Source organism: Idiotropiscis lumnitzeri, chromosome 9, assembly GCF_059441095.1.
Source record: "Idiotropiscis lumnitzeri isolate Australia: NSW breed Sydney's pygmy pipehorse chromosome 9, RoL_Ilum_1.0, whole genome shotgun sequence".
Taxonomy (NCBI): Eukaryota; Metazoa; Chordata; class Actinopteri; order Syngnathiformes; family Syngnathidae; genus Idiotropiscis; species Idiotropiscis lumnitzeri.
The window spans coordinates 4,537,156-4,564,999 of NC_142399.1; the positions used below are offsets into that span (position 1 = coordinate 4,537,156).

A 27,844-nucleotide genomic window follows, 5' to 3' on the forward strand; every position below is an offset into this window, starting at 1 on the left:
TGTTTTCACATTAACAGAAATAATTGATGGGTCTTAAATGAGATGGTGGGACGCTCTGAACTCAATTCTTAGAGGATGATGGGAAATGTAGTTATTCATTGCTCACAAGAAGAGGTCAAGGTCGAAACCATCAGGTGGGCAATTAAAAAAAAGAAAAAAGCGGATGATAAACAAGCTAAGGACGCTGTTATGTATGAACACAGCTTCATTAATGACTTTACATTAGGTGCGCTATATCATGTCTGTCATCTTTGTTTGAAAATGAAATAATCTTTTTAGATACTGTATGGATGATTTGTGGGTTGAGTCCCAAATTTGCCACCAGAAAAATATTATGCTTCTCTTTCATAAACGTGGGAAGGAAATTGCGTTAAAATGGGAAAATAATACAATGTATCTTGTCTGGCCATAAGCTCGGTACCGCTAAACATTTGTATCAGTCCCCAGTATATTTTTTTTAATCAGGCAAATGATAGCCAGCCCGGGTCCTAAGACAGGATGTGATAGGTCAGGTTTCATATGAGCGCAGTCTCCTTCAGCTCGTCCTCCAACTGGTCAAGGCTGCCGCGCCCGTGCGGTTTGAGGAATATCTGTCCAAAAGTCACTTTAGCTCACCTCTAGACACCCCTCCGACCGGTAAGAGACGCGTCTGAACCGGGGTTGCTAGAAGTGTTCCTGTCGTTTTTCAACGCGTGGAAATGAGCTGTCTAACTTGCTTTTGCTACTCACCGGTAACTCTGCTAGCTTTAGCAGCGTTAGCTGGGGCACGTCGCGTGTGACTCGTGTAAGATTAAACCCATCTAACTCCTTTCGGGAAAAAATGCATTAAGTACGCATTACTGTGTTGTGATGTCAGCCGGTGTGTTTTGCAATTGACTTATGTCTTCAGATTATTTTTAAAATACATTTACCGTACTTTGGCCTTTGCCGAGTGACAGCCCTCGACACCCCAAATCACTTTGACGTTCTGCTAATTAGCGCCAACATGTGCTCTCCACCCCGCCTAACTTTTAAACCATCTCACGATAAGAAGTAGGCGCCGGAATGGCAATCCGACCCACATAACCTTGCTCACGAGCTGACAGGCCACTAGGAGTAGATGGGTCCGTCACGGTAACGTGTCACGGGGAATCAACTCTTAAAGCTCGCTGGGTGACTATTAGCTAAACTAAAGCGTAAACGTAACTTTACATTTGTAAAGACTTCTCTTTTATCGTGGTGTTCTGGAGATTGATGAAACGCAGCTCGGTGTAGCTAGTTTGCAGCTCGGAAGGTCAGCGAAAGTCGCCGCTGAGCTGCAAACTGCATGGGGAGAACATCCAAATTTCACACAGATTACCTCTTCAGTGAAGCAAAGCGTCCTTGCATATTACTACAGTGATGCATTGACTTAAGAATTTAATTTGTTGTTTGTTTTAGTATTTTTGTAACTCAAAATACTTATTTTTGCACCTTTACAAATAAATGAAAAAGCAGTGACTCCATTCCAGCTTCCAAAAAACACAAACATTTTCAACAGTTTTTTTTTAATAACGTAATAGTCCTCAATATTCTACTTTCCATAAAAATACCTTGATGAGATAATTGATTAGAAAGTAAATAATTTAACAGTGTGACATAATGTTATGCTGTTGACAATGTGCTGCTTCTTCTGGCGTGTGCTCATCGGCCCCCAGAGCTGTGGTACATGCCTTACATAAATGATGATAATGGGCTCTAACCTTCCGTAATATTATTTTATATTTTATTCAAGAATAAACAGAGATACTTATGTTTTTATATTTTATGTCTACTCGTGCGCCATTTATTGTTCAAATATGTTTCTGTAGAAACAATGGCCGTGCCTCCCTCATATGCTGATCTGGGCAAGTCTGCCAAGGACATTTTCAACAAGGGCTATGGTAGGAATTCATGTGTGACAAATGAATAAATGGAACTTGTTTTTTTTTTTTACTACGAAGTCTACTCGAACAGCATTTGATGAAAACATCTCTTTGTTCAGGATTCGGCCTGGTGAAGCTTGATGTCAAGACAAAGTCTGCCAGTGGAGTGGTAATTATTATATTTGTGTACGCTTGCATCAGATACACGCTGTTGAAACTGATTTCACCCAAATACATTTTCAATCTTCACGTTTTGTTAATGTCGTACTGATTAGGAAAGTTGGTAGCCACGGTGAATGTATAACACTGGAACTGTTATTCTGGTTTAAAAAAATAAATGATTTTGGTAACTACTCTTACTACTTGTCACATTCAGAAATAGAATGAATAGATATTTGCGCGTGAAGATGCGATTTTCAGTTTTCAATTGGTTGTTGCAATCTATTCTCATTTTTGTTTTTGCTTTAGGAATTCAAAACATCTGGATCCTCCAACACTGACACCAGCAAAGTCGTCGGCAGCCTTGAAACCAAATACAAGAGGGCAGAGTATGGCTTGACCTTCACTGAGAAGTGGAACACCGACAACACCCTGGGAACAGAAATCACCATTGAAGATCAGGTAAGGGCAGTTAACAATCTAAAATATAAAACACAGTTTCTAATGACATTGAACCGCGTTGAATACAGCACGCCCATTCATCCAACTATTTATTTTCCCTTAGATCGCCAAGGGACTGAAATTGACCTTTGACACCACCTTCTCACCAAACACCGGGTACGATCATTTGACTTGGGATGCTTCAAGATGGTCTACTTTGCCTGCTGCCTCCATACGTCATCTTAGCAACATGATCAGTTTTCTGATGCCCTTTAGTCCGAATGTGGAACGTCTGTTGTTTGCAGTAAAACACATTTGTGACTTTCACAGGCGTTCACACCTTTCTTAGAATTAGAATTAGAAATCCCTTTATTGTCATTGTACTCAAGTGTGCAACGAGATTAGAGGTTAAGTTCAACTCACACACTCTCAATTCACTTCAGATGTTTATTGCTTTCTGTCAGCTGTTTGTGAGGGGGGGGGGCAGTTTAGTGTCAAGGATCAAGTCACGTAAAGGGGACATGGTGTCTTATGAATGGCAAATAAACATCAGCGTAGGATTGGATAAGATGTTTTAACTAAACTTCAAGGAGCTTGGAGGTGGGGGGGTACAAGCAGTTAAAAATCTAAAAGGTGAGATCAATTTATTTTTGCGGGCCCAGCGATACAGCCATCCACAAAGCAATTCACTGTTCCATCCGTGTATTCACCCCTGGTTTGTCTCGTGTGTCCCTTAACAGCAAGAAGAGCGGCAAAGTCAAGACCGCCTACAAGCGCGAATACGTCAACTTGGGCTGCGACGTGGACTTCGACTTCGCCGGCCCCACCATTCACGGCGCGGCGGTCGTCGGCTACGAGGGCTGGCTCGCCGGCTACCAGATGACCTTCGACACAGCCAAGTCCAAGATGACCCAGAACAACTTTGCTATCGGTTACAAGACGGGAGACTTCCAGCTGCACACAAATGTGTGAGTTACGCAAGCCATTAAGAGAACTTCATTTGATTTCATTTCATTTTTGTCGTGCCCATTCACCACCGATGTTATTTTATGGCTCTGCTGTGGAAGCAGGCTGCTGCCCCGAGAAAGTTTCCCCCTCACGACTGGGTCATCACAATGAAACAGAAAATAATGTTTCCATCGCAGAGACTCAAATCGGAATTGTAAAACAAGAAAATGTCGTAACTGTCTTGGTAGAAAACCCACATTAACGTCTGGGTCTGAATTGTGACGTCGCCGCCGTTCTTGTGCTCTTTCAAAGCAATGACGGAGCAGATTTTGGAGGCTCCATCTACCAGAAGGTGAGCGACAAGCTTGAGACTGCCGTCAACCTGGCGTGGACCGCAGGCAGCAATAGCACACGCTTTGGCATCGCCGCCAAATACCAGCTGGACAAGGATGCCTCCGTCAGTGTAAGTACAGCAGCGGCAAGGTTGCGAAACAAAAGCAAACTTGTAAAAGTACTTAAATGTCTTTCTCTTCTTCTTTTTTTTTTTTTGCAGGCTAAAGTGAACAACAACAGCCTTGTTGGCGTTGGCTACACCCAGACTCTTAGACCAGGTGAGCTGCCTGCACCCAGCGCTGCAACTTTGGCCAGACATTTTGTAAATGTGGCCTTCCCCCTTCTGTTGAGATCCAACCTGTTTTACCGCACTGTCATACACACTAGACATTGCATCATGTAAGACTCATTAATTGTTGAGCATGTTTTAAGTACAACTGTGTGTGTAAGTTATTGTTCACTGGCGGCGACAGTGATGTGAAGATGATCTCCTGATAGTCGAACACACAGACAACTTGAATATCTGTTGATTGTCGTCAGGCCCCTTCTGAATATGAATTGTTTACTTTAAAAGTATCTCCATACAGCTGGCATGGCCCCTCCCCGGAAGGCATACGTCAGGCTAGTGAAGTGGTATCGGTGCCGTAGTATTGAAGCATCGTTTTATAGATTCAAGTACTATATCGGAACTAGTGCATCCCTAATATGCAGTTTGAACATTTTAACCAGTACCACTAACATCGTCTCCCATCTGCCCAGGCGTGAAGCTCACCCTGGCCGGCCTGGTTGACGGCAAGAACATCAATGCCGGAGGCCACAAGCTGGGTCTCGGCTTGGAACTGGAGGCCTAAGATTCTCCTCCCGCGCCCAGGAACTCCGGAATATCAGAAGAAATTTGGCCTTATGCATTTCCCAACCAGCAAAAGTGGGGACATCTTGGAAGCGATCGGGTTCACAAAGGCTACAACAAACTCTAAAGTTGAGTGAGCACCACTGTCATGCTGGTGCTTTTTTTGTGTTGCTTTCTAGTTGTGAGAGTCAGGTGGCATATTATTTATATAACCGCAACGTCATGGTTCCTGTCCAGCACTGCCATAAACCCAATAGAGTCCCGTTTGTGCGTCACTGTACCTGTGTGGCTTTGTCATCTTGCCAGACACTCCGTATTTGTGCGGTGAGTGCTGTCATCCCCGCTGCGATTTCTTTTTAAAACACCACCGTCTGATATTCCTCAGTTTTGAAGTACACTAGGCTTTCTTCCGTTGCTATTTAAATACAGCTGCAAGCCTCCTTCCCGTTCACACGCCGGCACACCGTCGGTCATCAGAAACCGGTCCGCTCGGCCGACCGCACCAACAAAAAAAAACACTGGGAGGCTCAGAGTGCTTGAAAGCGATGCCAAACTTATTAAATGAAAATAAATGTTAAGGAGGAGCACTGCAAGTCTCCTTTCACTACAAGGAGGACATGGAGGTCCTTTTGTCTATGTTACCTTTTCAATAAAGTCTCCAACCTACAACTGGCTCATGGAGTGTTCCTGCAAAACACAACTGATTTGAATTTGTCATGAGGATAGTTTTACTGTTCTTCCGCACGTACTCTCACTGTTGTACATTATCACAACTGTTCGGAATGTTAGTTTAGTTTGCCTATGTGTTTCATAACGGTGACTGAACAAATGAACTAGAGCAGTGTTTCCCAACCAGGGTGCTGTGAGAGGTCATCGCAGGTGTTGTGGGAAAAGATCCTATTTGACTTAATTTGTCAGAAAATGATTAATTACAAATATTTATCCTTGCTCATCCATATGCCAGCGATGAATCGTGACAGGCAAAACAATTAAATACTCCTCCACTAGATGGCAGAAGATGCAAGGAACCTGGCGCCCACATGCTGCTACTCAAACCACACAAGCGACGGCTTTCTGTGAGTATCAGCTTTGGGCTCCTCTTACGGAGTTTGTAAACTGAGACACGATTGTTAATTTCCGAATTTTTGTTTGGTCACATGCTATGACATTTTTATGCAGAGTAGATTTCTTGCCTCATAGGTGAAGAAACACGACTAGACATTTCCCTTTTGCTTTTCCTCTTACACTACCTTTAAAAATAGATGGCTCACAAATTTTTGGAAAAAGGCAACCCGTGTGCGTTTAACTACACGTGCCACAATGACTCTCTGTAACAACCCAGGCTAAACTTGACTCCCTCCTGACATTGACTGAGACAGGCATACTTGAACGTCGTTCCTTGTACCTGCTCCACAACTTTCCTTTTTTCATGGGGCTTTTCGTGAACACTGAACTGCAAAGAACGTAACCTCACGACACAAAAATACAGCAAAACATTCTTTTAAAACAGATGCAATGACCGAGACGGCCATTTAGCGTTTAATCGCAAGACTCAGCCCGTCCCCCACAGTGAGCATGCTCAGATCAATCCTCTGGTCCTTGTGGAGCTTTTTGTTGAGAGCATCCAGAGTCCTGGAGGTGACGTCATCTGGAGCAGGATCCACAACCCTTCCGCTCCACAGCACCTTCACACACCAGCGCACGCGCACACACACACACTGAACATCTGCTCCACGTCCAGTACACGTGGTGGACCTACATTGTCGATGGCAATGATGCCCCCTTTCCGAACGAGCTCCAGACTCTTTTCGTAGTATCCGTCGTAGTTCAATTTGTCAGCATCGATGAACACAAAGTCAAAGGTTCCGGTTTCACCAGCTGCTATCAGTTCATCTACAGGAAATGATGAATGAATATCAACAATTCACGTGGAAGTCGACTTTCATCAGAAATCACTTACCAAGTGTTGTCATTGCCGCCTGTAGTCGGATGCCAATTTTATTCTCCACTCCAGCCTGTAGAAAGAATTTATTGAATACAAGTAGCCTCCTATTCTGTAAGGCTCTCACTATTCAGAAATTAGGGCCATTTTGTACTACAGAGTAATTCCATTTTCGGGACTAGTAGAAGAGCAGTGCCTTGAGATATGAGCGACCTTCAATTTATTTGCTTTGAATAGCGAGCTCAATTTTTACATACAAGCACTGTATGGTGGCAGTAAACTGAACTCACTTTACCTTTTTTTTTCCTTACAGGAAACAATACTCCAAAAAGAGGCTTGGAGCTGTTAAATGCCACGCCCAGTCCGAACTAACAAATTAAGAGAATTACACGTGAGTTTAAAGCAGTGACATAACTCTCCCTTTAAGTGTCCTGGATTTATTTCTAACACAATGGTAAACGGCATAGGTGGGCTAATGAATAATACTTTAAGCGACGGATAGCATAAGCGATTCTGATAAAGGATAGATATTTGAAAACAAATGGTGAAGCAACCCAAATTGGCATACAATATATCAAAACACGCAAGAATGTAATCTTTATCTTCTGCGAAAAAAACGACTAACATTACTGCAGTCTACTGAGTCACTTAAAGTAGTTGTGAAACTCTTCTTCATTTGTGTTTTCATGACTGTATTATACTGCCCCCGGAGGTTAAGTGATGCTCACCAGGAGCCACAATAATTGAATCATGATACACAAACCATCCATTATTTCAGAAGTTTGGATCAAACTGGAAACTCTTCACATTAATCAGCACTCAGACATTGGTCTCAGTTTCACAAGATTTGACATCTGCTCTCAATAAACTTGCCAGATGACATTACCTCTTTAAAAAAGGGCTTGGCAATTTCTACATAGGTGTTGTTTATTTCACAAGCTACCACGTGTCCATTCTCTGCCATGGCCAAAGCCATACTGAGTGCATTGTACCCCGTGTACATTCCTGTAGGGTATAAAAAAGTTAATAACACACAACATTTAAGACACATTCCAAATAAATTTAGTAAAATGTATTTAGTGTTGCTAGTTGTGCGTAAACTCACCGATTTCAATAGCCTTGGTTGCGTTGATCACTTTCATGAGATTGGCCATCAACTGGGCTTGTTCGCTGGAAACCATCATGGAATTCCATTGGTCAGCGAGAGTTCTCTGAAATGAAAGGTCAAATCATAGACCTCAAAAGTCAAAGAAAATTTGAAGTTTGAACCATTGTCATCCGTGATGTTTAAAGTTGTTGCTTCTGTTTGTTTCAGTTTTTTTTCTGACAGTCATTAGGAAGAGAACAGTACACACACACACACACACATATATGTATATATGTATATATATATATATATATATATATATGTATATATATATATATATATATATATATATGTATATATATATATATATATATATATATATATGTATATATATATATATATATATATATATATATATATGTATATATATATATATATATATATGTATATATATGTATATATATATATATATATATATATGTATATATATGTATATATATATATATATATATATATATATATATGTATATATATATATATATATATATATATATGTATATATATATATATATATATATATGTATATATATATATATATATATATATATATGTATATATATATATATATATATATATGTATATATATATATATATATATATATATATGTATATATATATATATATATATATATGTATATATATATATATATATATATATATGTATATATATATATATATATATATATATGTATATATATATATATATATATATATATATATATATATATATGTGTGTGTGTGTTAGTGCTGTCAAAATTATCACGTTAACGCTTGAGATTAATAAAAAAAATTACAACGCGTTAAAAAAATAACGCCGTTAATGCAGTTTATTTACTTCCGGTGCGGGCTGACCTTTTACCTTTATTCACGTGGTGCAGCCAAACTTCGAGGAGAATCCCTGACTCAGAGATGGACAAAGATGGGCTTTTAGATGGAAAGTTTGACTTTAAAAAGTTGCTCGATGGCTCGTTGGACAAATCTACAGTAGTTTGCTCACTGTCTTAAGCTGAATTTCAATATCAGAACTACGCTGAGGCATGCGCTGACCATTTTGTGGATATTGCAAACAAATAGGAAATAAAGGAGAAATTAACCACTCTTTGCACTGATAGTGTCCTTATCATGGATACAGCCGCGAGACTACTCCCATTTCAACACCTGCCTCGCACAGCCCACAGTCCGCAGCGAACTGTGACAATTGGCCTTAACAACAGCGGATTTGAAAGTGATTTTGCAAAGTGTCGCAAGATTGTCGGGCACGTCAAGCACAGTCCACCAAACGTCCGGGAGTAAAACGAACAGCAAGTTGCGCAGGACGTTCCAACAAGATGGAATTCCACCCTCGAGATGGTGAAGCGGATCCGGAGAAACAAATCTCCTCTATCAACTACACTGGCGCAGCAGAAGCGTAACGTTGCCATGCTGAATGAACAGGAGCTGTCCAAATTGCAAAAGCTATAAGAACTACTTGAACGCTGCAAGTAAGTTCTTTCCTTTTTTTCCCCTTTTCCGCCGCGTACATGCGTGTGTGCGCATGCGTGCGTGTCACGCGTACCAGTTTTTCTTTTTTTCTCATTATTACTTCGACGACTTGAGTTTTGTGTGTGTGCATGTTTGCTCAACTAAGCTTCGTGTGTGCGGACAAAAACAAGAAAGTGGTGACACGAGTGTTTTTTTTCTGTGTTCTGTATAAATTAAAACAGACGTGATTAAGATTTTTTTTTAAATGGCAAACTCCCTCTTTAAAGGTGTTTACAAATAATACTAATACACATGCCTGTTGCAATATATTGTCCGGCACACTGCCATCTAGTGGCCATTAGGTTAACTGCTCAAATCCCTAAAATGTATTTTCGATGCCCTCTTTGTTCTATTCCTTACCAATTTGAGTTTAGTGAGGACTGGATGCTCCCTCAGCGAGTTACTGACAACATACTGCAGCACCGGGTCATCTTTTCCTCGGCTGTGACTCTTTCCAACAATCATAGACCTTCCCAAGCCTTCAAGAAAACATTACAGTCACTTTGAGCCGCCATCCAATATATGCACACACACACACACACACACACACACACAAAAAAAGCACTTACCTGCGAGTAATGTAGACAGACCTAGGCAGAATAGAAACCGGGTGCGTGCAGCCATGTTCTCTCGCCAAAGAAGGGATTGATCCGTTTTTGTTTGACTCCAATGTTCACTGTTCGACGTGTTTATTCGACTTTGGACAGTGGCGTTTCTGTCTTATGATTTTTCAGCATTGTCTTATTACTGCTAATATTTATTGTCTGGGTAACTTTTTAATAATCTGCTTCACCTTAATTGCGCTCTACATAGGCTTGTTTGGATTGCTTCAAAAATCCGATACACAAGCAGAGTGTGTTCAGCACATTTCAGGTCATCTTCAGTATTTCTTGTTAAGTCTGTTGCCTTAGCAAGCTTAAATGTTTTTCTTGTTCCTTTAAATGTGTTAGTGTCCCACCTGAGCAGCTCTCTACAAAAGTATTCATCTGCACTCAATTTATAGATTTCCCTTTTAACTTTTCTTCAAAGCAGGTAAAATATAATGAGCAGTGTTTTGTGCGCGAATATTCTTTCTGGGAGAGCGTTTCCGCTGCAGCTTCAAACCCGCAGACAGGCTAAGGGGAAGTGGTGAATTCTGGGACGTGGGTGGGATGTGAAGTTTCTCCAAGGACACAACGCTTCCTCTATCTGCATTCTCATTAGAAATGCAAAAACAAGAACACATCAGTGAAATGAGCCATGACGTGAATTGTCTGGGAAAAAAAAAAAGTTTGGTTTCTCACAGCTCTGCTAAAGGTCCTCTCAGTGAAAATGGAACGCTGTGTTTTGCCGCCATCTTTGTACCCCCCCCCCGCTGCTTCGGGCCTCTGCTTCCATGACGCTAATTGTTTCTGCTACTTGTGCCAAGTACAGACTCTTCCCCGGCAGGTTCTTGCAGACAAGCCCCGGTCCCTTGGCTGCTTTTTGTGTCGGTTTAAGCCATGAAAAAGCGAACAAGTGCGCCGCCGCCATCTGCACGGCAGCGTTTCTCCTCGCGGCCGCGACTGTCAAGAATGCCACGGCGGCGCACATCCTCGCTCGCTCTCACAGGTAGCAAAATCAACACAAGAAAACAAAAGTGACAACTGCTGCTGCTAATATGAAACAAAATAATTCAGGAGGTCTCTGTTTTGACGAAGCGGCGTGGGAGCACGATTTATATTTTAAAAAGCAGACCTAGCGAAGAAGAAAGTCAGCCCTTCAATATATGCTGGTTCTAGGCATAGAATAATTTCCCCATACCTATTACAGTGAACTGATTTACTTTGCTGTTGAAAACGTCACCCCCTCTCTCATTTTTTATTTAATTTAATTTTTTCTTACGTATGTCATGTGTGGGTCTACATAACATGGCGTTTTGGCAGGACAGCCAAATTGTGACTAGATGACGGGCAGTAGCCAGGCCATCCGGAATGATGATGCTCAGTACTTTAAGTGTATAGTGGAGCGCCGACTAATACCTGGAAGACAGGAGCATAGGAAGGCTTGGTTTTAGCCACTTCTAAAAAAAAATATAGACAGTTGCAATGTTGAAAAAGTGTCTAGGGTCTGTAAAGACGTCGTTCTGTAAAGAAGTACAGTTAGCAAACAGGAACAAAATAGCTTGTCTTCATTTTTAGAAGACTGCAACATCAATAGTTTATCTTCATTTTAGGGTACGAACAATGCAGAAAACTGCAATAGTAATATTTCAGTAAGACTTCATCATAATACTACTTTGCTTTTTAGACATGGCTTTAGCTAAACTTGTCACTAACTTTGCTGAAGCAGGTCTGAATGAGGCATGCCAAATTGTATAAAAATAGGGGTCGCTATTGATGCTAACTTCATCTAATAACTGTTAATTGTGATTCAGTGTCACCAAATACTTTACAATTACTTCTACATTTGTATGGTAGAATTTTGTGAAGTTGTCTTAACCTTAACTTATAAGACTTAAACATTTTTGTATAATAATTAATTGATTAATTTGTTAAATATAAATAATACATGAGCACAGGACCTTGAAAAAAAATAATTGCATATGACCATTTTGTAAATATATTATTTTATTTCCGCCTTGTCTGTTGTAGCAAGGGGGACAATTATTAATGACACACACAAGAGGGGGGGGGGTTACTTGCGTGACGAATCTGCGCTTTCCTGGCAAAGCACTGCAGAGACAGCTTTTGATCGGTAGTTTTCAAAGTTGTCACCTTCATGAACACCATCGTCCGTCCAAAATCTGCTACACAGTATGAGATTATTTTTCAAAATCGTCCAGCTCTAGTTTTAACTAGACTGGACACTGGCATTTCCCCCCTACTATTATTCCAAGTGATTGTCATTATCCAATAATTGTGTGTTGTTTAATGCTTAAAATCCCTCATTTAATTTATAATTTATTCACATAACTTCTCCATGGAACTTGCGTGTTTTACAATTATGTTGATGTGCAAGTCTTGAAGAAGAATTAAGTCTACACGCCATTGTACAGTGTTTTTGTAGCATTTTCATTGTACCAGCAGGTGGCACTGTTGTTTAGCTAATCACCACATTTCCCGCCAGGCTGGAGTCTCCCTCTGTGGGAGGTAATATCACTTTCCTCTTGTTGAATTGACCTGTGACACCATCACAGAGCACACAGCAAGGCCTTTATTGACATGTTGGTTACGCCAACGCTGTTGCACCATCAACGTGTTTAGCAAAAAAAATAAAAAATAAAAGGGGAGGAGGCGGGTGTCTTATGAGGCTTCCTAATAGCACGAGTCACTCTGGCTGTGAGCAGACAGATAAGCAGGCATGAATATTTAGTGACACTAAGCACAACGGAGAGACTGACAGACGTCTGACGGCGTCCAATTGACACGTTCGACGTATGCGTCTTCTGCTATGACAGCGTGACAAGTCTGCTTTGACGCACCCGGAAGTGGCTCACACGTGCAATGCCGATTGCATTGACACCGGTTTCACTCAAAGTGGGCCATGGCGCTGCCCTGCAGCTCTCCACAGCACACGCGTGTACATAAAGAGCGTCACTATATGTAGGCCACGTGCGGACCTGCATCACAATGAGCTTGCAAGGAAAGATTCCCAACACCTGCTGCTTTTCAGTCACGTAAATATAGCTTTATTGAAGCTGTATTAGATATGAATGTTGAGGATAAGCCATTCAACCCCTGACGATCCTCTCTTTTGTGCGTTTGGGCCCCACAGAACAAAACCGGAGATCTTTCCCGGCATGAAAAAAAAAAAGCAAACAAACAAACAGAAATGAATGGCAGGTGTGGTTGTTTGACTTACAAATCACCCAAAGCATCTATTCTATTAACCTGGAGTGTAAATAAATGCAGAATTGAATTTCCATAGATGCGCGCGGTAAGTTGACAGTCCTCAAGAGAGATCAAATAGGCTGTGTGAAGCTCAGAGAAAACGCTTGCGTGTGTGAAAGGTGTTGACACTTCGAGCAAGCCAAAAAAAAAAAAAAGAGAAAACGTCACATCCGTGGAAACAATTACCGGGAGAAACCCTGCTCTTTATTTTGTGTCGCAGGAAAACATTTTGCCAATATGCTATATTTCTTCCAATTGCAATAGTTTCAAGAGCCCCTGAAAAGCAATTAGCAACTCGTATTAATTACAGGGGCTCATCTCAAATCCTGCCGCAAAATGATGATATTCACTACATGGGATCCGTCTCACATTTTCATAAAGCCAAATTCAATATTTGCCTCACTTCCTGTCCGGGGTCACAAAATTCACCCCCCCCCCTGCTATTAGTCTCCCTCTCATCTGACTGCTGTGTCCCACTGTGACCGCACTTGAGGCGCTAATGATAATGTTATAACCCAGACCAATTACCATGGCAATCAGATTCACTTAATTGAGTTGATTATGAGCTCTCCCTCTGAGATGACCCCTCTGGACTCAAGAGGAAGGGAACACAAAGAGACAGAGGGCGTGGACGCGGCGATGGAGTGTTTCTTCAGGCGTTGTGTGTCATTGCGCGACAGACACACGGGATATGACTGTTCTGTGTGTGTGTGTGTGTGTGTGTGTTGGGGCTGTTGTCGTGAGATGGCGTGTAAGGGAAGAGAGCAGCCCTTCAGGGACGTGTAAAGGAGTCGAGGGGTGGAACGGCGGCGAGAGAAAGGGGGTGGGGTCCGTCTCGGGCTCGAGGTTCGGAATGGCAACGCGGCCTTGTGTAATTGACCCGGACACACACAACATCTGAAGTTAATCCAATCAGCAGCGAAAAGCACGACACTCCCATCCGCGCAAGACACACAAACATAAGGTCAAGAGCAGCTTGTATTAGCGCAATGATGTCAGGGACAAGTGGTGTGGATAATTGACTTTCAGCACGCTTAAAAGGCACACACACACACACACACACGCAGAGATGGAGATATGAAGGAAAGCAGCAGGTCCACTCTGCCGGATGACAAATGAAGACTAAGTGACTCAGCAGCGGGCTGACATTGACACTCGACTTGCTCAGTATTAGCATTCGTTTTGTACGATATGTCACCTCGCTATGGAGGCCAGGTTACTACAATGTAATATGCCATCATTTAAGATTTTTTTTTTTTAATATGTACAGGAGCTGTTATTTAGCACAAGCACTGAATGTATCCCCCCCATAAGTGTTTTTAATTGTTAATATATGAGGATATATTAGTTTATTTTTGGAAGAAAATGTCAATGTAATTTCCCTTTTTTTTAAATGACTCGCATTGGTGTAAGTTTGGAAAACAGTAGTTGCAAAAAAAGAACAAAAAAAATGGAATAATTCAAATTCAAATGTTATAGCGCATGGTCAAGCGTCGTGGAGACAAACTATGATTTACAACCCCCCAAATAGTTTGACAAAAAAATATTATTGAGTGGAGTGCAACTTCACCAAGGATTTTGAAAATCGGATGATTTTATTTTTTTTTTTAATTTTTGTTTTTTCATGTTGGAAACAGAAAATTTTTCTTTTTGCAAAAAAAAAAAATCTGGCCAAAAACCAAATCAAATTAGAAAGAAACAGTCCAACTTTTTCTTCTCTTCGACCCGCTTCCTCAATTTACTGACAAGTTTCAGTTCAAAATATCCATCCATTAATTTCGAGCCATTTTGCACGCCCAAAATGCCGAGTCGTCAACGCGTCAAATATATCGTGATGTTTGAAATGCTGACATTTTCCCTAAAAAAAATCGACTTAACTAGCACCAATGGAAGATGAGACGATGAGTCTATATTTTGGGATTTGTTTTGCTGAATTTAGGTTATGGAGGCACTTAAAGTGCTCATTCCATGTTTTTGTTTTTTTTTAAATTCCCCCGGATGGCAGGAACTTGTCATGTTGCTATAGTCGGTGGCCTGTGGCATTTATCAGTACCCCCAAAAATAATAAACCTCAAAAGAATCTGAGAGAACAATTTGTTTTAAATGTATCGAAATAATATTTTGATCAGCGTCTATTCACCATACCGTCCTCCATCTCAGGCTTCAGTGCTTGTTTGTATTCCAAGCGTGAGGGCGGGACAACCACGGCCAAGCTTCCTGAGAGTCTTTCCGTTTCATTTACAGTAAAAGAGGAGGACACGCTAATAAAGAACTCGGGGAGCCGAGTTGGCTAACACCGGGGGGATTGAAAGCAAATGTGCTTTTTTTGTAGAGCCGAGCACACTGTTGGCTTTTTCACCAGGCCGTCGTGATTGAAAGCAACATTCTAAAAGGACGATTTACTCTCTTCATTTCCCCTTGTGTACGACAGACAGGAGGAGCGCGGCAAAACACGGCCTGCTCAAATGTTGCATGAAGACCGTGGTGAATTCATATTGATGGCAAATGCGGCCTCGCAAGCCTGCCAGCTATGATATATTATGATATATATATATATTTTCTTTTTCCGTAAACCACCGGGAACAAGAAGTCAGTCAGCTGACAGGTGCTAACGGCGCCAATTGTGGCGTGGATAAGAGACGGGGCGTGGAGAACGCAGCGAGAGAGAGAGAGAGAACGCACTTTTCTGACGACTTCTTGCGCTGCTTTGTGTAGCTGGAGAGGATTTTACGGTGGCGCCTGTGTAAACACCAGAATGCATGTCAAATATGATGAGTCTTGATGCCTGCGTAACATAGCCAAGCGCCGCTTTCTCGCCGCCGACTATCTCCAACCAGAAGCCCGCTTCCCCCTGGAGCGACGTCTGCGTCCCGCTGCCATCTTTCCATGCTTGTCGTGCCACAAGTCCCCCCTTCTGGAAGGCATTGATTATTTTCAGGGAGAAAGAGACTTGTGATTTCTTTTATGTCTTTTATTTATTTATTTTTTCTTTTTGGGGGTGGGGGGTGGTATAAGCCACATGAAAAATATGAGCTCATTGGGGAAGAAATAAAGATGATGGATTAGCGATGTGACACCTGCGCCGCGGTGCGCTTGGCGGGACTCTGCAGAACTTTTGCTTTCACGCCATTTGGCGAGCGTTAGCATTAGCTGCCGCTAGCATGTCACTGTGTAGAGTATGCGCGGGGTGTCGTCACAGTTTGCCAGGTTGGGTTAAAAATAAATGCCACTGCGATTGCTCCGCTACTTCTTTTGGTCAAGTTTGATCGCTCTCATCCGGTACGCGGCGAACAAATCTCTTGAGGCAGTCTCTGATGGCTTGTTAGTGCGGTGGGGTTAGAGTGTGAACGCCGCGTGAGTCAAAGACAAGGATCTGTGTTGAATTGACAGCAAAAAGCATCGGCGTATAACAAATATTTAAGAGCACGTGTCTCTCTGCAGCTTGTCTCCATCTGAGTGTGGGTGTATGTTGGCTTTTTTTAAATGCAGGATAGACAGAAATAGCACAGCATAAAAATAATGAACATGCTATATGTCATTAAATATTGGCTGTTTAATCGCTGCAGACAAACGCAAGCCGTATATCTCCTTTCTCCTGTCCGATTTAGATAAATAACAACAAAAACTTAAATAATCCCAGTCCGTAGATGTTTGCGATCTTTTGAATTCTTACTATCTCTGTTGCTAACCAAAATAGCAGCTCATGTAAAGAGTTCCTCAGATGAATTTAAGTTTAAAGGCAGGAGTTCATCTGCAGTTATGTTATATGGAGACATCTTTGCACCGTTTAGCATTCCAGACACGTGGTGGCGTCACAATGTAATCAGTTTCTTGTTTTGCTACATTTCTCTACAATAGTCCTGATATACAAACGGCCATGAAAAAATGCTCCCGTTGCCATTAAAATAAAATGAAAATCTTGCACTTTGGTTTTGAGTATCAAAGGGGAAGTCAAGGCCAAAATTTTGTGTGTGCCCCCGCTAGTCTTAACTCATTATTCTGGTTAATATTGAGTTTTTGTAATATGAATTAAGCAGATTTTTTCCCCTCTCAGACAGGTGGCCATTTTGCCACTTGCCGTTGCCTGAAAATGACATCGCAAGTGCCGCTGTGCTCCGATATTGAAGGTCACATGACCAAATACACAAAACAGGTGCGGTGTGATTGGTTGTTATGTGAGCCCTTAGTCACTGTGATACCATTTTCAGTGGCTGTATAAGACAAAATAGTCCCATCAGCTGCACAAAAGTGTTTTGATTTTTCTGCCTACCGTATTTTTTTCTTAGATTTTGAGCCATGCGGCGAATACGACGATGCGGCTTTTCTGTGGATTTTTCTTTCACCGGTAGGGGGCGCTCTATAGTTGAGAAAATACGCGAAATAAATCAATTTTTTTTCCTTTGGGTTGTTGCTGTGTTAAAATAAACAACAATTTTTTTTAACATCGAAAACTGTGGCTTATAGCCTGGTATGGCTTGTATATCGTTTTTTTGTTTTTTTTTTGGTTTTCCCAAAAAAGAGTTGCTGCAGCTTATATGCAAGTGTGCCTTATAGTCCAGAAAATACGGTAATTCATATTCCCCAAACACAACATTAATCAGAATACTGTGTTTAGACTAGTGGGGGGTGCATCTGACATTTTAACATAAAGTAAAAATTTAACTGGACTTCCCCTTTAAGTTAACGTGGTCCAATCAGGTTGTGACTGTTTTCCCCGTACAACTTTTTGATGACTTTGCTTTCTACCCAAGTAGCAAACTTAGTGTGAACACACCCTTTTAGTGGAGAAGGCAAAACCACATGTGCGGAATTGAGCAAGCAAGGCTCCGGGGAACCACTTGAGATTGCAGGCAGAGGGACTGATAAGCCAACGGGCCATTCATCAGCCCAAACGAAGGCAGTAAAGTCGACCGCAGGAACCCAGGCGTCGCCCTCGGGATGGCAGCCGGCCTCTCGGCGGGGACCTGTGACTAACGCATGCCAACAGGCGCAAGCGCGCACGCAAATAACAGAAGAATGCCAAAAGATGCACAAATAAATGGACTGCGAGGAGCTCAGGAGAGGAGGCGGCTCCAAGTGTAATGGACTCCCAGAAGCATAGGTCTCATTTCCTCGGAGCTACGCCCGGCGATTGAGGCTCCTGTCGGGGGCTACGTGTGGCCCATCGTGCTGCGAACGCATCCATCAGGCAGATATTACTGCCATCCAGAGGTGATACATTAGCGGGGGTGCCAAGGGGACAATGTGCACCCGTGATGGATTCCGCCCGAGCGCCCCGTTGTTGTCGCGCGGCGCCGATGTTCCTCAAATCTGCGCGTTTGAATTTATTCCATAACGATGCGCTGTGTATTTTCCTCTTCATCACAGCGCCCAGAGGACGGAGACATATTTCTTAGCCGGCGAGAGTGCGACCACGTTGCATCCTTATGAAAGCCATACATTACTTAAGCACTTAGGCCGGCCTAAGAGGAGAGATGAAACTACTTTCAAGTGTTGCCCACGTGTTTATAAGACCATATTAGTGTCTCTCGCGTGCTTTGTCGCGCTCGTACCATCAATTTGCCCAAAGACTCCATTTTAGCTTATATAAATCCCACCTCAGGGCTAATATGAATCCGATTTATTTGCCCCACTCATGTTTATTATTGTGTTTTATAGTTTATATTCGTTGTTAAACGCCATCGGTTGGACTACACGGCATGTCTGTCTCATCCTTCGAAAAGGATGAAAATGCTTTATGGAGCCGTGAGTGGCCATAAACGGCCGGCGACCATCTTGGAGATGCGCATCTTGAATGCTTTATGCGCGATGAACTCGGCCGTTCGGTGCGGGTTCAAGGCCACGCGGTGATTTTGAGTCGAGCAACAAAGGCAGCGGACACAGCGGAGGACTTCCAATATAGACACGGCGACGCTCGTAACAACCCTAAAAGGACTCGCCAGGCCGGCCGAGTGAGACGGATCGTCGGCCTGTCATCTGTTCAGCCGTCGTATAAAAGAGGTGTGGCGCGCACGCGAGTGATCTTTCTCGGACAAGATGAAAAGTGGGCACGCCGCCAAGGACGGTGGGAAAGATGGATGACATCAAGCGGTACAGTGACACCCCGTTCAAAATGATCACTAACAGATCCAAAGGGAAGCAATCAAAGTCGGCCATGAGAAGTCTTGATGTACTGGGAACACACGTGTGCGTGTGCGTGTGCGTGTGTGTGTGTGTGTGCGTGCGTGTGTGTGACCTCCAGGTTCACTGGTAATTCGACGGCTCGAGTCAACATGGCAGATCCTTCCTTCTTTTGTGCTTTATAATAAAAAGAACATTTGTAAAATCCTCTTTGGCCCGTAATGCTAAATTCTAACGAGTTTCATCTTTTTAGCGCTTGATAAATCACTCGAGGACTTGCCCAGCGGAGAGTTTGACCATTAACCAGCAATATTGGTTTATGACGCTCGTATCACTGCAGGCTTTCATTTTTAATCTTTGTTAAATCGCTATCGCTGTTGTTACGATCGCTTTTCATTTCAGTTGAAGCGTCAGCTCCCCTTTGGATGCCACGGTTTGTTTTTATTTTTAATTGTTGAATCGCCACGGTCTAAATGCATTTAAGGAGTGCAGATGGAGCAATTGATGTGTACTCAATGCTCTTAGGTTGCAACATTTTCGTTTCTCATGTCAAGTGTTTTTTTTTTTTTTTTTTGGAAATGCTACAAAACTGATTAAGTGTAAGCGTTGCCAAGGTTAAACTCCTAAGATGCTGCCTGGATTGATGTTTGGCAATATATCTTTGATAGTCTATGAGGAAAATAAATGGCCACTTACTTGAGTCATTGTTCGTTTTTAAATATTTTCAAACAACTTGCAGAATATTTCTCTGACAATCGATCAACAAGTCGTTATTTGATGCCAGCGTTGCGATTAGCAGAATAACGTCAGCTCTGAAAATCTCGAGGGATGCCTATGACTCAAATTCATGGGTGGAGCTACATGGTTATTTATTTATATTTTTCAAAATACACAAAAGCACAGAAAATGTCATTATCTAGTAATTAACTCTACCAAAATGTTAATTTTAACTTGGACTGGATCCTGCTTATATTATTGCGTGTCTATGTATTTGTGAATTTTATTCAATTAATCCGAGCAAGACTGGAGAGTATGATTAAAAAAAAAGATTATTCCTCGGTTAAAGAGTGTGTGTCTGCTTGTATGTGCGAACACATACACACATGCAGGCACCAGAACCTCAATGAAACATTGTGTCACCCTGGCCACCCCACTGAAAATGTTCTCGCTACGCCCCTGCTCAAATTGCCAAAATCTGACCTCATGCCTTGATTACCTCAAGATGCAATTAATCACTAATCAATAAAACATATTCAACAGTCATTGGTGAGCGTAGATTGTCATGCCCGCCGCTTTCGTGTTTACTGACTCAAATTGTAAAATTGTCAAAAACTGTAAAGCCTAAGAATGCCCCTTTTTAAAAAGTGCCTTCATTAAGAGATCCAACACAATCAATCGGTGGACTATTAACCCCCCCCCCCCCCCCCCCCCGCCGAGTGCTAATTCAACCCACGCTCAAGGTTTTTATCGCACCCCGCCTTCCTTTTTTGCTTCTTTCAACGGCCTCACCCGCCGCCGTAGATAGAACGCGACCGGCATGTCGGCATCCATTTTATTATCTTAACAAATGTTTGGCTCGAAGGACCGTGGCGAACGACGGCATCCATCACAATCGGCAGACCTAGATTTCGCAAAGTTCACGCGGCGGCAGCTGCAAAGGAAATGAGCGAGCGTGTGGATTTCCTCGTGTCTCCGCCGCCGATGACTCTTTGATAGATGTTTCGCTGGGAGACAGACAGGCGTGTGCCAAGACGATGGCATCAAAAAAGCGGATGATTGACAGCCACTGACAGCCATCTTCCTCCTAAACACACTGCGGGTCTTGGTGCTTTCGCTCTCTCTCTCTCTCCGGCGATGTCATTTGAGAAGACTGAGATAAAGAGAGGGCTGTCATAAAACAGTTGCTGTCACTGTGTTTTGTTTTGGTCAGGGCACCTTTGTAAAGTTTTGAAAGACATTCGCAAAGGTTTCGTGCAGGGATGGGCATTTGATGAAATGGCCTCAATCGATCAGGAGGAAAACGCATCATAAATCCATTGCTTGTTTTTCTGCGTGTCAGAAAGTTGTGTCTTGTTCTATTTCAACGGTCTTCTTCACAACGAGACGTTAACGGCCTTGTTAAAACTAATAAAAGCAGCATTAAGAGCGAAATCCGTTCACATTCAAATGTTGACGCTTAACGAGGTCGTGAATGCCGGCCGACTGATTCGTTTTGAGAAATTTGATTTTGTGAACAGCCCCGGAACTCGTGAGACGCACTCATCTCCTAATCATTGGAAATTCCACATTAAAACTCATTTATGTCCTAGTTTTGCCTTTTTAATAACTTTGCCGACTTTAAACAAGGGGTTGTGATATCTTTTTTGGTGACTCATTTAACGTATTTTCTGTGGCAGCCGGGAAGTCGACGACACCCTGGACGGATTGCCGGTCAATCTCACGGCGACCGTCAGAGAGCGCATTGAGTGGGAATTGATGCCACGCCAGCTGGATCTTAGTCAGCTATGTGAACCACATTACGATCCATGACTCTCTGACAACCCTTGTCGGGTCTAAATTAATTGTTCGCCTGTCTTGTTTGCGTTTGGAAGCCTCCAAACAAAATCAAGGTCGGAGGGAACAACCGGACGGAACTCAGTTTTTGTCTTGCGCTATAAACTAGTGGTCTGATTCATACAACTGGCAACGGTGGGGTCGAGGGTTGGAATGGCAGTGTAGACCGGGGGGGGGGGGAGGATTTGCGAGTTTAATATTAGCGTAATGTCACAGAGACATTTAGTATTTAATTTTTATTTTATTTTTTTCCAGTATGTGCGTCTTGGTGGCGTCGTATGTGATGACTCATGAATCATGTTTTCATCATGAACCTCTCAAATTGATACGTGCATTGACAGTCAATTACATTGGTCGTTTTTTGTTCTTACATTTTTTTATTTTTAAATCAGGGATGCATATAAACTTTCCTCGATTTTTTTTTTTTAATTTATTTTTTTGCATTAATTCCAAATTTGCCATCATTTTTTTTTTGCATCGCACATCAGGTTTGCATAATGATAATGGTCATATAATACGAATAATAATAAAAATTATTATAGTAATAATATATTTCGTAAGATTTATGAATTCGGCAACAAGTCGATTTTTTTTTTCTGAGACATCAAAGCTTTAAATGACAATGCATGGTAAAATCCATGTTGCGCATGCAACTGGATGTGCTTGAAAACAAAAAAAAAAACATTAAAAACGGCACCAAAAATGACGAGGGGAAACAGAAGTGGGCTACAATTTAGCTATCGCTATTAGCAAATAAAATGACCGAACAATTATGTCAGGATTATTTCAATCTGACAGAAAACATTAACGACATTTCAAGAAAGCTTAACGTGCGCGTAAGCACCCGGATTTCGCGTAAGCACCCGGATTTCTCAACGTGTCCTTTGGTTTCATCAGTCGAAGGAGGTGCAGTTCATTCATTCCCCGCGTTGAACCTGCGCTGCCATTATCTTCTGACGCACTAAATGATTTCCCTTCATCTTGTGGCACGTCACCTAATCAAAGTTGAAAGAGGCGAGCGCGGTTCCACGGAGAGAGCCGTCAGCTGCATTCACTGTCATTATGGAGATGAATGGCGGCAGCTGAGAACTTGCTTGTTCCTTCGCCTCACGACGGAACGTCTCTCCACGCCGCTTATGATCTTTGCGCCGCCACCGAGGCCGTTTCGCGTTACCCACCTTATATGTCACATTCCCGTTCGAGACGCATTACGCCGTTCATTGAGATCATTAGGACGTGTTGAAAGGAGACGGAGACAAAAGGATATTTTAAGTTTCTTTTGGTTTTCAGCCAATGAACATCAGCTCCAAAAAGCCCAACGTGAAGCCTTTTGTCAACTTTTTTTTTTTTTTCTGGCAGGGGAAGAGGATGACTTATGTCTTTCTTTTTTGGAAATATAGGAAGGATGTTGGCAAAGTCTACCGTGATATGTCAGCTCAGCGTAACGTGTGGTGCTTGTGAAGTATCTGACTTTAAATTTAAATCGTGAGCCATGACATTGACGAAACAATCTGTTCCAAGACGATGATCGACTCACAATTTTATAACAGGAAGTAATCAAAGTGTCGTCTTCTATACCCCCAAAATTCAATCGAAAAAAAAAAATGTAATTTTATAATTGAAGGTACCTATTAGCAGTTGCGTTGGCTTGCCATTGTGAGGAGTGGACATCTCCATCTCAGTGCAAATCCTTAGCCGTCTGCTGAGCGTGTTTGCCGAGGTTTTAGATCTGTTTACTTAGAATCTAATTGCCGCGTTTAGACATGCAGCTGCTAGAAAAAAAAAGTGACTTTATGGATCAAGACTGTTGGCAAAAAAAAAAAAAAAAAAAAATCTAAGCTCCTCGGGTTTAATTTGTCAATTATTGAAACATAATTACATTTTCTTTAAAGCCATTAGCCGCAGGGTTTTAAGAATCATTTTGCATCAAGCCAATAAGTTTCCTCTGTGCTTTTCACAAAAGAAAAATGTAAATGTCTGGGTTATTTCCCCCAGTGAGTCTTACAAAGTGCGGAGATGATTCATGGCAGATGAAAGCATTCTTCATAATTAGATTAGCCTGATGGACTAGAATTCATTAATTATGAAGACACATACACATGGTCCTTAATACAGTTTCCCCCCCCCCCCACCCCCATCTCCGGCCTCGTCGGCACATTGCCCATTCATCTGTAGTCAGCTGCTGGGCTGAGCTACTAAGTTGCGGTCACACATTGTTCCAACAAATAATGCGAAAGCACGGAAAGGCCAGCCTCCAAGTGATGGCCACAATATGCATTTGCCTTTAAAACTTAAGCGGCGCGTTTAATTTATCGAGGGTGTCACATGGCGGCGCTGAGTAATTATTCTCTGGGTTTAATGAATTCCATGGCCGTAGGGGCGCCTGTCAAGGAGGAGAACACCCTCGTTGACCATGTTAGATGCTTGGAGACAACACTCATGCTTCCTGGAGCTAAGATATCGTCTTTCTTGAAACGAACAGAGATTTCACACGCATAGTGCGCAGGGGCTTTTATTTTACAATCTGATTTTCTTTCCAGTGAAAACAATTAAGGATAGTGGCCCTTGAGGACCGGAGTTGGATATCTCTGCTGTAAATGTTCTTAACTCCTGATTCAATGCCAGTTTTGTAATGCGGAGAATAAAAGCAGGGTTTACATGGAGCTGTGTATGAATCCGAATGATCAAATGGAATAAAAATGCTCCATATAAACAACACATTAGGAATAAAAAGGCATAGATTCCTTTTTTGTCAATTTGAACGAGCATCTTAGTAAACTGTCCGAGCTACGTCCGTTTTTTCGCTTGGTCTGATTTGACGTAAATGCGTAGTGACGTCGTTCTATAGCCCACGCATTTAAAAATGGCGGCACCATACCAGAGCTCTTCTGCGACGAGAGAACTTATTTGAAAGTACTTTAACTTGTTTTTATCAAAATGTTCCTTTAATAAGTGTTAATGTGTTAGTGTGTTAATACGCTAAACAGACAAATGAACGCCATCTTGATGAATGATGATGACGTTGTGGCGCTCGTAAATAGGAGATCGAAATAATCGGGACGTGGCCAGAAATCTTCATTCCGGACATGTAAACAGGTGACCAGAGATCTTCATTCGGAATGATTTCAACCCCAATTACAAAACCCGTGCTCAAAATGCGTGAAATTATCAGTATTTATTTGTTTGGTGAGTTGAGGTGGCCACCAGATGAATAATCTATAATAGTAAAGGTTGGGCTCATGTTTCTGATCACAAAGGAAATTCGTTTTCCAAATCCTTATCAGCAAGCAGTGTGTGTATGGTCACATGTGCAAAAGCAAGCGCCAGTTCTACAGTTGTATTGTGCACAAATCAGTTTTTGGTGGACGTGCTTTGTTGTCGCCTTGTTCAATCAGATGGTTTGTATGTCCAGCAACAAAATGCGTCCCCATTGACTTTCTCAGTGAATTGTTTCCACATTACACACTATTAACCATGTTGGAAAAAAAAATGTGTGACGAGTGTATGTATTTGTCCCAGAGTGTTTAAGATGCCTGTGATAAGTTTGAACTCATAAATGAGTTCTTCTGTTTTGTTCATATGGCGGCCCGAGTTATATTTATGGTCTTTTTTTTTTCTCACAACTCCATTAAAAAGTCTTCAAAGGATCAACTATACTGAATCTCGCCAATTGGTCATTCATAGTCGTACAGCTGTCATGAGTTTACACAGTTAAATGCATGTTATGGGGGCATATGTGTGGAAAAAGTGTGAAGCCGCGTCCACAGAGTTCAAGCAGAGTGTAGCTTTTATTCCGAGTCTTCACACACTCCCCTTGAGCGTGACTTCCAGACAAATAAGAGGCCTTGCACTCCATCGAAACAGCATTGTCAGTAACTGGGTCCGTTTTCTTTTTTTTACATTTTTTTTCAGCATCCATGAGAAATGTCCTATTAACTATTGATTCAGTCTCACGCTGCGTCTCGGTGACATACGCCTCCCTCTAATTCCCATTCCTGGGAACACTGTATCCTTATCAGGGGAAACAATAAGCTACTTGTCGGCACTGTAAGAAAATATGAGGAAGCATCTGCCTCATTCAGAGGAACCCATGACTCTGTGGTGAAGATGGTCCCTCGCGATGACTCCCCCCACCCCGCCCTTTGTTAGTCCTCCCTGTGACCTCTAGCAGAGTATTGGCAGCCTCGGAGTAAATTTGATCACCTGGGAATACATTTAGATATTGAATTTTGCTCTCTAGGTGCTTGTGTTTATTTGACACACCTCTGTGTGATTGATGGAGTGAGATTGTTAATTCGGACAACTTTTGAAAATGAATTTTCCAATCCTGGATGAATTATATTTGGAATGAATTGTCAAACATACTTATGTAAACTTTTTTTTTTTTTTTTTTAACTCACGGGAATATTTAGGTAACATTCTTCCATTCCATTCCAAGCAGAAGTGAACAAATTAGTCTGTTAGAGAACTACTCGAAAACTCCTTAAACATGCTCTTAACTTTGCCGGTGAGAGATTTAGTAAATATTGTCACTCATCTTTTAATTTGTGAGTGTGAAATGCTCCAAATATATTTTTTATTTTACTTCATTTAAGTAGCAACTTTCTAATTTTAAAATGCATTTTTTTGCTGGTTAATCCCCGGGAGATGAAAGTGAGGGATTTATTAAACTATAAAAATTTACTTTTCTATTTTATATCATCAACTACATTTTTCTTGAATAAGTTCATATCGTGTATAGCTGTATAAAAAATAAAGTAAAATACATAAACCGGATTTTTCTTGTCTCGAAACATTTTCAGTGGGGCAATTTCAAACACAAATATAAATTTCAAGTTAAACTTTAGCATTTTGGATGGTAACAAAGATAAATCGACTACAATTAAAAAAACTTGATCAGTAATGTAATTTTGAGAAATTATTGTGAATACGATGAAAGGGAAATTAATTCATTTCCAGTTTAAGGCAGTTTAGCGCAAATGATTTTCTCTATATTGTCCAGACATTTATTTTTGCCCGTTATTTTGCTGTTCAAAGTCGACTCCACTCCACTTAAACACGATTCCAACCAGACTTCTGTGAAAAGCATAATTGCTCACTCAAGCACATAATTGTGAAAATTAGGTTAGCTTAGCAATTAGCATGATTTATATAAATAATAATAATATAATATTGCCTTTATTAGTCCCACAATGGGGAAATTCGAGATTCGAACCCAGGCCTCCTGGGGAGACTGGGTCCTGAACGCGGCGCCTTAGACCACTCGGCCATCCTATCTCTCCTTATCTCTTTTGTGAGAACGATACTTGTCAGAAGTAATATCAGCGGCTAGCTACTGGCTAGCCTACGAAGCTAACATAAGAGTCAAGAGTTAACACACTAAATCTAAATTAAGGATCATTGTGCTCCAAACGCTTTTCAACATCTGCGCTATAAAGCAACCAAACAGGAAGTGCAACCAAAATAGAACTACAGTATAATGTAAAGTTTTTATCAGGCATCTACATGACCTCTGGCGCTAATCTCTGCGAGACGTAACCGTGAAATCCTCTCTGAACTTTCTTTCTTCTGTGTTGTTAAAAGCTAAAGGGGGGGGGGAACCCCCAACAAAGTCAAGTGTGGTGCACTGACGGCATGGCTAAAACGCTTTGACTATTCTAAACTTGTATTTTTCCTGATAATTTCGGTCCAAATTTTAGCATCTTTTGTGTGATGACGCACAGGTGGGAGGTGAGGAAAGGAGTAGTTTAGCCCAGGTGGGGGGTACGCCATTCTCATCTTCCAGCCCCGAAGAGAAGCTGTGCTCCCAAGCCGTAAAGCTGTCACAGAGATGGCTCGCTATCGATGATGGCATCAACTTTTTTTTTTTTAACCAAGCACCCCGTGATGCGCTGCCTAGTTTTGGCTGTTATCTCCTCCCTCGCTGCTATGTCTCCCTGCTCTTTAAGACAAAGGGTAATAAAGCCATAAATTGTGTGCTCGGGGAAGGTATGGACATTCTGTCTGGGAGATGCTGTAAGAAGTGCCATAAAGCACCTTCAAAGTCATAGCTAAAGATTTACACTTATTTAACATCCTCCTCTTCCCTTAAATCAC

The 27,844-nt window shown here is 41.8% G+C and overlaps 2 protein-coding genes across 2 annotated transcripts; one reads left to right on the forward strand and one right to left on the reverse strand.

The window, feature by feature from the left end:
- The first annotated feature begins 473 nt into the window (after positions 1-473).
- LOC148329944 (non-selective voltage-gated ion channel VDAC2) lies at positions 474-5,283 on the forward strand. The gene is made up of 9 exons (XM_088304705.1): positions 474-636; positions 1,830-1,901; positions 2,003-2,052; positions 2,352-2,504; positions 2,608-2,660; positions 3,224-3,451; positions 3,744-3,894; positions 3,985-4,042; positions 4,524-5,283. Exons 2-9 carry the CDS (start codon positions 1,835-1,837, stop codon positions 4,613-4,615), a joined length of 852 nt encoding a protein of 283 aa, XP_088160831.1. The 5' UTR covers positions 474-636; positions 1,830-1,834; the 3' UTR covers positions 4,616-5,283.
- Positions 5,284-6,110: 827 nt separating this feature from the next.
- Positions 6,111-9,916, reverse strand: comtd1a (catechol-O-methyltransferase domain containing 1a). The gene is made up of 7 exons (XM_088304877.1): positions 9,794-9,916; positions 9,585-9,703; positions 7,662-7,767; positions 7,443-7,561; positions 6,575-6,629; positions 6,374-6,507; positions 6,111-6,299 (listed from the first exon to the last, which is right to left on the reverse strand). Exons 1-7 carry the CDS (start codon positions 9,846-9,848, stop codon positions 6,147-6,149), a joined length of 741 nt encoding a protein of 246 aa, XP_088161003.1. The 5' UTR covers positions 9,849-9,916; the 3' UTR covers positions 6,111-6,146.
- Positions 9,917-27,844: the final 17,928 nt, after the last annotated feature.